This window comes from Stomoxys calcitrans, chromosome 3, assembly GCF_963082655.1.
Source record: "Stomoxys calcitrans chromosome 3, idStoCalc2.1, whole genome shotgun sequence".
Classification (NCBI taxonomy): Eukaryota; Metazoa; Arthropoda; class Insecta; order Diptera; family Muscidae; genus Stomoxys; species Stomoxys calcitrans.
Genome location: NC_081554.1, coordinates 101,981,190 through 101,991,917, shown reverse-complemented (window position 1 = coordinate 101,991,917; position 10,728 = coordinate 101,981,190). Strand labels below are relative to the sequence as shown.

The 10,728-nt window shown below is 39.2% G+C and overlaps 3 protein-coding genes across 3 annotated transcripts; all 3 read left to right on the top strand.

Moving 5' to 3' along the window:
- Positions 1 to 5,499: 5,499 nt before the first annotated feature.
- LOC106094138 (uncharacterized) lies at positions 5,500 to 6,174 on the top strand. Its single transcript, XM_013261328.2, has one exon. The coding sequence runs from the start codon at positions 5,500 to 5,502 to the stop codon at positions 6,172 to 6,174; it is 675 nt and encodes a 224-aa protein (XP_013116782.2).
- Positions 6,175 to 6,272: 98 nt separating this feature from the next.
- LOC131996077 (uncharacterized) lies at positions 6,273 to 7,388 on the top strand. Its single transcript, XM_059365525.1, has 2 exons — positions 6,273 to 6,659; positions 6,729 to 7,388. Exons 1-2 carry the CDS (start codon positions 6,273 to 6,275, stop codon positions 7,386 to 7,388), a joined length of 1,047 nt encoding a protein of 348 aa, XP_059221508.1.
- Positions 7,389 to 7,463: 75 nt separating this feature from the next.
- On the top strand, positions 7,464 to 8,360 carry LOC131996076 (uncharacterized). Its single transcript, XM_059365524.1, has one exon. The coding sequence runs from the start codon at positions 7,464 to 7,466 to the stop codon at positions 8,358 to 8,360; it is 897 nt and encodes a 298-aa protein (XP_059221507.1).
- Positions 8,361 to 10,728: the final 2,368 nt, after the last annotated feature.

Here is a 10,728-nt window from a genome sequence, read left to right as displayed (position 1 = left end):
GGTCAGTTGGTATTGTAAATGGGCCATATCGGTCCATGTTTTGATAAAGCTGCCATATAAACCGATCTTGGGTCTTGACTTCTTGAGCCTCTAGAGTGCGCAATTCTTATCCGATTGGGATGAAATTTTGCACGACGTGTTTTGTTATGATATCCAACAACTGTGCCAAGTATGGTTCAAATCGGTTTATAACCCGATATAGCTGCCATATAAACCGATCTTGGGTCTTGACTTCTTGAGCCTCTAGAGTGCGTAATTCTTATCCGATTGGGATGAAATTTTGCACAACGTGTTTTGTTATGATATCCAACAACTGTGCCAAGTATGGTTCAAATCGGTTCATAACCTGATATAGCTGCCATATAAACCGATCTTGGGTCTTGACTTCTTGAGCCTCTAGAGTGCGCAATTCTTATCCGATTGGAATGAAATTTTGCACGACGTGTTTTGTTATGATATCCAACAACTGTGCCAGGTATGGTTCAAATCGGTCCATAACCTTATATAGCTGTCATATAAACCGATCTTGGGTCTTGACTTCTTGAGCCTCTAGAGTGCGCAATTCCTATCCGATTTGGCTGAAATTTTGCAAGACGTTTTTTATTGTTACTTTCAACAACTATGTCAAATAAGGTACAAGTCGGTTCATAACCTGATATAGCTGTGATATAAACCGATCTGGGATCTTGACTTCTTGAGCCTCTAGAGGTCGCAATTATTATCCGATTTGCCTGTAATTTTGTATGACGGATTCTCACATGACCATTAACATACGTTTTTATTATGGTCTGAATCGGTCTTTAGCCCGATACGGCTCCCATATAAATAGATCTCTCTATTTTACTTCTTGAGGCCACAAAGGGCGCAATTCTTATTCGAATTGGCTGACATTTTACACAGGTCTCCAACCTATAAATTTAATTGTGGTCCAAACCGGACCATAGCTTGATATCGCTCTAATAGCAGAGCAAATCTTTCCTTATATCATTTTTTTGCCTAAAAAGAGATGCCGGGAAAAGAACTCGACAAATGCGATCCATGGAGGAGGGTATATAAGATTCGGCCCGGCCGAACTTAGCACGCTTTTACTTGTTGGAGAAATTTTTACGTCACTCAAGATAGTGTTATCCATTGGGCGGTTGATGATCTGTGTCTGTTTCCTGTAGAGCGGCAAATCCAGAGCCGGGGACTTAGAATGGACTCCAAAGACCCAACAGCTGCGGTGATGGTATCAGGACGTAGCATGTTCTCTGCTACTGAGATCTCGATTGGTGGAGGGGCAGGGGCTTTCGACGAAGACACCCGGTTCGAGATTGGAGGACGTTCGGGCTTGTCCTCGAGTCTCGAACCGGGTGTCGCATGCCTAGTCCATCGGCTTTCTTCGGCAAATCAATACATTTTTTAAGAGGTTGGAATAATAAAAGGCGCATATCTCTCAGGTTTATTGAGAGGCTTGGTAAGAATTAAAGGCGTGCATCAGTGTAACTGCAAGTATCACCACAACAGATATCTAAAGGCAGCCGGTTGTACGTACCGGATTGACCCGATTGAGTTTTTCAACGGCTGCCACCTCAGTGTACAACACACTGCTACGACAAGATTTTGTGGCAGATATCTTCAGATTTCTTACAGTTCAACCTATCGCAGATGTCAACAAAGGGTGGGGGCCTGATGCCATGATCGTACAATCGTCCGCATATGATACGATCTCTAATGCCTCAAGCGTCTTTGCCACTGGTGAGAGAAGGGAGATCGGTCTGTTCGACTCCCCCAAACTCGGGTCCTTTCCAGGCTTCGGTAGCGGGATCATTCTGCCCATTTTCCAGACATCGGGAACTATAATAGTGTTCAAAGACAGATTGAGTAAGGTACTCAACTCCAGTTGAATCCAGATTATTCAACATCAATGTAGAGATTCCGTTGGGGCCCAACGCCTTAGATGATTTGGCGCCACGGATGACATTCGTAGCGTCGCCCACGGTAAATTGTGAAGGCTGTTCATCGGCTCGGAGACCACGAATACGGCGAATGGCTCTCCTCCATGCCATGTCACTCTCGGGATGCACAATAAATTGACGGTTGAACAACCTGGCGCATCTCTTCGGATCAGTCACGGTTATTTCGCCAAAAGTGACTGAGGTCCTGTCATCCCATCTACCGGGGTTTGAGAGTGACTTAACAGTAGACCACAGTTTGCCTACACCGGTGCCTAAGTTACATTGCTCCAAGTGTTCCAGCCACGAATTCCGCCTACGTTCGTTGACTACCCTGTTTATTTCCAGATTCAGCTCGCTGATTCTGGGGTTACTGGGGTCCATAGCACGAATCTCATCACGCTCGTCTGCGAGTACCACTTGCGCCAGGAAATGTGGCCGCACTTGGCGTATTCGACCGGCTGGTATAAAGCGAGCGGCTGCTGCGTTAATGATGTCTCGGAATTTCCTTTCGGCCACTAGCACATCTGAGGGGGGTGGCAGTTCACTGAAGCGGTAATTGGTATACTCTCTGAAGCCAGCCCAATCGGCCTTCTTATGATTGATAAACGTCCGGCGCTCAGAGGTTATGAAGTTGGGTGGTCGGTCGATGGTGAGAATTATAGGGAGGTGGTCTGATCCCAAAGAGATGACGGCTTGCCAGGATACGTCACTTAGGAGATCAGGGAATGTAATGAAAATGTCTGGCGAGCTGCTGCACCTCCTTGTAATCCTAGTGGGGGCATCCTCATTCACCGTGAAAAACGTGGAACCTTTAATCTGCTCTGCTAAAGCTATGCCACGATGGTCGTTACCTAGGGGAGAATGCCATGAAGTGTGATGTGCATTAAAGTCCCCTAGAACCAGGCGATTATGGCTAGATAGTAACCCACTTATATCGGGGTTGTAAGCTTGGCCATTAATCGGGACACAGCTACCAACCGACGATATGTACTCGTTGTATAGCTCTATCTCGGCAGTACCGGACCTGACTGCTGTATACGTGTGCGTACATGAGCAGAGAATATGTGAGAAAGAAGATGACAACAAAGAGAATGCAAATGGGTCAGATGGGCCCAGTTTGATTTTAGTTTACAATCCAAAAAAAAAAACAAATACTAAGAAAATGTGTCGTAGTGTTCATAAAACTATGAACATATGTTTGGGTGCTGTTAAGGAATAGAGAAAAAGACATCAGAAAGATACAGCAAAAGTGATTTATATCTTCTTAATGGTAATTACTATTACGCTGACCCTTTTACTGAGTCATAAAAACGCATGTGTGCGCATGTTTACTTAGGATAGCAATGAGATTAGAGCGCATGTGTACTTAGGATAGTAATAAAAATAGAAGATAAGAACGAACGAAGATACCACTGCTTGGGTATCTCGTTCTAGTTAATTTTAAGATTTTCAAGAGTTCTAATGATAGAACATTGACAAATAAAATTCAGTATTAACAGAGCTCTTGAACGTGAAGTTTATATTCGTTTAAACATTTGGTCCTTCGAAAAATAGAGTTTTTCCCCACCAGTGGTAAGAAACTCAATGGAACTAGGCCTTTCAAAGAATTAAAAAAAAAATGTAAAAAAAATCTGAATAATAAAATTCAGTAAAAAAACGTCCTCGTGGCTTTGAACAACGAGAAGTAAAACAGAGTATAAATCTAACACTCAAAAAGAAGTGTAGGTTTACTCATGTATGATTTGGTCTTACAAACCATTAATCTTACGTAAAAAAACAATTAAATTGTTTATTAAAAAAGGAAAACACATTGAGAAATAATAACAGTGAAGAAGCGTGGTCCGTGGCTTAAACAACGGATTTTAAATAACCACTGAGAAAGAAGAAAGCAGTGAAGAAGCGTAATTCGCGGCTTTAACAGCGAATTAAAAGAAAAAGACCGCACATAAATAAAAAGCAGCAATTACTAAGAAAACGAAGATGGGCCGAATGGAGCTATATTTGCGCCAGAGACAACTCGGCGATTTTATTGTTAAAATAAAGCAAAGCTGCATTAAAGAAACGGCAAGATCTGTAGTTAAAGAAAACTACAGAAGTCAATTGGAAGGACACTGGAAGGATTTTTCCGACAACCATGATAAGTTAACGGCAATTGGAATCAACGATGATGAATATTTCGCCAAAAATTATTATGGGCATATAAATGCTATAGTAAATGAAACTTATGCAGCCATAGAAGAAAAAACAACGGAACCTGAGAAGAGTGAAGTTAGCGCAAGTAAGACTCCGGAATTCAAAATACAGCCGTCAGCTCCATTAGAAGAGATAGGAGCTGGAAATCAAAACTTGATATATGCGGAATGGATTAGAAATCTTATCTGCAAGTTCAACATCACCTTAAAAAATTTGGACCAACTTAATGATAAATGCTTGCTGGAAGAAGCAAGGAATGTGATGGGTGTCCAAATGAAGCAGATCAAAAAATTCGCCCAGGAGCTGTTTTTGTGCCACATAGAATCATGGAGGAGCGTCTCAGCGGAAATCGACTACGCAGAGCAGCGTTGTACAGAGTATACAAAAAAGCTGTTATTAAAATTGGAAAAAATTAAAAACTCCGATTTAAAAAGTTCAATAAAGTTGGATAGCATTAAAATTCCAGATTTCTATGGAAAAATAGAAGAATGGTCGTCATTTCACGACCTATATAAAAAGCTAATACATGATGTTGAAAGCTTAGCAGACGTCGAAAAAATGTATTATTTAAAGGCACATGTAAAAGGAGAAGCATCGAAAATCATAAAACATTTGCCAGCCGATGGAAGCAATTACCAACCAGCGTGGGAAATTCTAAACCTACGCTATGGAACTAAGAGAATCTTATTCCAGACAATATTAGATCGTTTGTTGGATCAGCCTAATGTTACTAGCGAAATCTCCAAACAAATAAAAGGATTGTTGGACACTACAATAGAATGTGTTCAAGCATTAAAAGCGATGAAGTGCAACATAGAAAACTCTGATGCGGTAATAGATCGGGTAATAATCCGTAAACTAGACAAGGAAGGCTTGTTACTGTACGAACAGCATACAAGAAAATCAAAAGAAATCCAGGAACTTAAAGATGTCTTGGAATTCTTAGAGGAGCGGTACAACAATTTGGAAGCAGCCGGGTCGAAAAAATTCAATAACAACTACAATCACCGGCCGCAGATAAAAATAAGTGTCTCTATTGTAAAAAATATGGACACTTAACCGAGGAGTGCCGAACTTTCTTGAGATTATCAGTGCCAGACCGACTGTCATGGCTTAAATCAACAAAGATCTGTCAAAAGTCCCTAAATCATAACCAAAATACTCGATGCAAAAGTAACACAACGTGCGCAACGTGTGGATTTAGGCATCATACGCTGCTACATTTCCCGAAAACGTTGACATCCATTGGTTACACATGTGAACCAATGGGACAAAGAGTGCAGGTACAAGTGAAGAATGTTCATGGAGAGATACATTTTTAAGAGAAGAAGCAGCCCAGATACTTCAAATCCCTAGAGAAAAAACCAATATGGAGTTGCATGGACTTGGAGACAATTTGGTGGAAATTGCAAAAACCAAAGTTACTATCGAAATCCAGCCATGGTTCCCCAGCAGCTTTTCGTTCGAAGTCGAAGCGCTTGTTTTACCAGCTCTTGCATCTGTTCATTTGCATTCTTCCTTCTTCCACAATAAGCACGTATGGAAAAACTTTGAATTGGCTGATCCCAACTATTACAAGAATGAAAGGATAGACATGGTGCTTGGCGGCGATGTGTATGTCGAGATACTCAAAAATTGCATACATAAAAAGAATGGAATGTTGGGGCAAAATACGAAGCTGGGGTTGATGTTATCTGGTCCGTTAACTGTTCGAGCACCAGTAGCGAAGAAGGGTGTCAATGTCACTACAGAGATAGAAAGGTTTTGGGAGACTGAAGAGTTGGAGATTGACATGGTTGCAAACGATGACAATAAATGTTTGGAAATGTATGCTGCTACAACGAAAAGAAATGCTGCCGGGCGTTTTATAGTGCAAATCCCATTTAAAGAAGACAAAACACTGGGAGGATCATATAAACAGGCAGCAGCGAGACTCATTAGCCTTGAAAAAAGGTTGAGCAAGGATAGTGCCATGAAAAATGAATATGCAAGGATTATGGAAGAATATCAAAGTACTCATCTGATGTTACAACGAAAAGATTAGCTCTATCATATCTAGCAAAGATATTTGACCCGCTTGGACTGTTAACACCAGCTGTAATAACGGCAAAGTTATTTATTCAGAGCTTGTGGCTGCTAGAGATGTCATGGGACGAGAAACTAAATGTAGAATTTGAAAGCAGCTGGAAAGATTTTGTAACACGAATTTCATATCTACAAGACGTGCAAATACCCAGATGGCTGAACACTTCTTCCAAAAATAATATTAAAATTTTGGGATTTGCTGATGCATCAGAGAAGGCGTATGCTGCTGTGGTATATGTTAAAACCGATAAAGGTGTCTCTCTGCTAGCTGCAAAGAGTAAAGTAAACCCAATTAAAAACAAAAAGACTCTGCCTAAATTAGAGTTGTCAGCAGCCTTTTTGCTTGTAAGGCTATTGAAAAAGTCCTTATCCTTATCCCCTGCAGAAGTTATCACTTGCTCCACTACTTCTACCAAGGTTACGCCCACTTTATTGAATGATTTGGTAGAAAGATACTCTTCATTCAACTAACTCTTAAGAGTCTACGCATATATTCTGCGTTTTATTGAAAAGATGAAAGGAAATCGATCATTTTCGAGGTATTTAACTCGAGAAGAGCTAATGAAAGCAGAAAAGTATGCAGTGAAAGGACATCAGACGATGGAATGGCCAATGGAATTACGAAAACTGGTAAATAACCTCCAACTAGATCATCGTCATAAGCTGGCTACGTTGCATCCATACGTGGATGATGACGGAGTTATGAGAGTCGGAGGTCGACTACAGTATTCTATCCTGAAATTTGATCGAAAACACCCAATGATAATACAGAAGTCAACTTTATCAACATTAATTATACAAGAAGCCCACAACAGAACTATGCACGGAGGAAATCGAATGGTGGAAAGTACAGTCAGAAGAAAGTTTTGGATAATGAACTTAAGAAACGGTGTAAAAAAGGTCATACGAAGTTGTCCAGTGTGTATCCGTTATAAACAACAAAATACACAGCAATTAATGGGAATTCTTCCCGATTATCGCGTGAAAGTTTCATTTCCATTTTATCATTATGGAATTGATTATGCCGGACCGGTGTTAATGAAGTTCTCTAATGGTAGAGGACAAAGGTCGTTCAAAGGTTACATAGCCGTATTTATTTGTATGAAAAACAGAACAGTTCACTTGGAGGCGGCCAGTGGCCTCACCACGGAGGCATTTATGGCAGCGCTTTAACGATTTTTTGCTAAGATGTCGAAACGTGCACCATTAGAATTCATCGGGTCACTGCAGCATATTCTTTTCGGGACGATGGATGCCGAAGATAGAAGAGCAATGGAGGAAAATATGAAAACTCTTGTGGACAACCAGCATAATCTTAAGTACCTGGTGAAACAGCAAACATCTGTGGTAGAGTCAACGATAAATATTCTTCGCAGAACTACAGACGACGTTAATCGGAACTTTAAAAGTCTCGTCGACCGGGTGAACAACATTACTGAAACCGTAAAAGAAGAATACTTCGTCTACCGAAAGTCAACTAAATTCTTTATGGTCGCAAAGGAACTTCAGATTGTGGTGGAAGATAATGAAAGAGTGCAGCTAAAAATGTTGGCATTGTTAATTGACATAAATCATGGAAAATTAAACCCCTCTCTGATCACGCCTATACAATTGCAGGAGGAGACAAATAAAATCCGTGAACATATACCAGATCATCTGAAGCTACCAGGGACAGCAGAGAATCAACTGCGCAGCATATACAAGCTGCTAAAGGCAAAGGCAACTGTTATAGAGAATCGATTAGTGGTATCCGTTTGGATTCCTTTGTTTGGTGATCAGGTGTCTCAAATTCATAAGATGATTGGCGTGCCGTTCGAGAAGTTGGGCAGAAAAATGATTCCGGTTCTGCGGAGTGAATACATCATTTATAATTTTAAAATGGACTCTTATCACCTAATTTCGCATTCTGAATTAAATAGCTGTCAAACCTTTGGAGAGAACGAATATGTTTGCGATGGAGGGTGGCCCTGGATGGATGCTAACGATAAATCCTGTGAAACATCTCCTCTGAAGCCCTTTACAAAACCAAATTGTAAGTTTGATGAGTTCACTGCAGATACATTCTGGACGAAGTTAGAACTGGACAACAGTTGGATATTTAAAGTTTTCACCCAAACAACTGGTCATATTCAATGTTCTGGTTGAATAATACAATTATAGCAATAGTAATAATACAGTCCACTACGTAGACTTATACGCCTGGTAGAATGTTCATAAAACTATGAAAATATGTTTGGGTGCTGTTTAGGAATAGAGAAAAAGACATTAGAAAGATACAGCAAAAGTGCTTTATATCTTCTTAATGCTAATTACTATTACGCTGACCCTTTTACTGAGTCGTAAAAACGCATGTGTGCGCATGTTTACTTAGGATAGCAATGAGATTAGAGCGCATGTGTACTTAGGATAGTAATAAAAATAGAAGATAAGAACGAACGAAGATACCACTGCTTGGGTATCTCGTTCTAGTTAATTTTAAGATTTTCAAGAGTTCTAGTGATAGAACATTGACAAATAAAATTCAGTATTAACAGAGCACTTGAACGTGTAGTTTATATTCGTTTAAACACGTAGTATTGTACGTTTCTTAGTACGGACTTTTAAACTGTTCAACATCTGAGCTTATTCAAAAAATGGGGTCCACGTTTTTAATATTTTTTCACCCTACACCACTACTGTGGTACCCATTAATAAGCATAACCATCAGGGATCACTTTCTGATTCGATTTAGCTATATTCATCTGTCTGTCTTTCTGTTCATGTTACTTTGTATACAAAGTACTGGCCCCACTTTGCATACCATAATACTGTAACAATATCGTTTTTTGTCAAACGATTCTCACGATATTTTGTGGAAAGAATTCTCTTATGACTCTCGACATTACTGGTGAATTTGATGGACATCGGTTGCCTTTGAAAGTGCATATATCAACCGATCTTCTCAAAATTTGTTCCAAAATATGTTACTTCCTATGATGTTTATAAACCGTAATGTGACACCTATGCCTCAAATTAGAATTTATTATTTTGCATAGGTCGAAACAAATAAACAATAAATAATAAGCTTTCTTCCAAAAATATACACTCAAAAAAAGTGAACCCATGGATAAGTTGAACTTCATATAGCGCTAAAGACATTTTTATTGGTTTTTAGTTAAAGAAATAATTATTTCATATGAACTTCGTGATGGTTCAACGTTAACTAAATGGAAATAAACTATTCTTTATTCGGTACATGATAAACCATTGTGTATTACATTTTTAAGTGAACTCAAAATAATTGATGGAATAAAATGTTGGAAATTCTCCTGTGTGTTAATACATCTGTACAAATTTTTTTGCAAAGTCTCTACTTCTATTTCATTTAGTTTTAACTAATCCGCCCGAAATAACTATTCTAATTGTAGAAACACTATACATTTTCATAATAAAATTTTGGTTTTTTATTCATTTATTTATTAACACTAGTCTTGTTTTTTGTTTATTAATATTTTTCATATATACACTTTGCGAATATGTATTTCATACATATTAACAATTAAAATAAAAACATTCACACTTTAAGTTCTCAGTGGCTTTGGAAAAATTCCCAATTGTATAAAATCAGCAAAGAGGAAAGCACCATATTCATTTTCATAGAAGTTCTGTTACGCCATATCCACATTATTTTATTGATTCAGACAAAAACAGTTACAAATAATTTGAGTGTTAAGTATAAAAAGGGGTGCATCAGGCTGTAGTTATTAGTATAAATCTTTTGTGAAAACATCTGCGTTAATATATTCCATAGATGCACAAAATGTAGTTTGCATCTCAATTTAGAAAGTTCCTGCAACAAAGTCAATTGTTGGCCGGGCCGATCTTTGCATACCCATAGCAGATGTATCGAAAAGTGGTCCGATTTGGACCAAATTCGGCACGGATATTGATTGGAACATAGTATTGGTCTTTTTGGCAGCTATATCCAAATATAGACCGATCTGAATCATATAGGACACGGGTGTCGAAAAGCCTAACACTAGTAAAATTTCAGCGGAATCGGATTATAAAATCGCCTTTAAATCAAGAGATTGATCTATATGGCAGCTATATTCAAATCTGAACCGACCTGGGCCAAGTTGAAGAGGAATGTCGAAGGGCGTAACAAAACTCACTGTCCCAAATTTCGGCGAAATCGAATTATAAATGCGTCTTTTATGGGGCCAAAACCTTAAATCGAGAGATCGGTCTATATGGCAGCTATATCCAAATCTGGATCGACCGGGGCCAAATTGACGAAGGCTGTCGAGTGGCCTAACACAACTCACTGTCCCAAGTTTATGGGCCTAGGACCTTAAATCAGCGGAACGATCTATATGGGGGCTATATCAATATGTAGGCCGATATAGCCCATCTTCAACTTACCTGCCTATGAAAAAAAAAGAATCTGTGCACATTTTAGGCTCAATATCTCAATTTTTAAGACTATAGCTTGATTTCAATAGACAGACGGATGGACATGCCTAGATCGTCA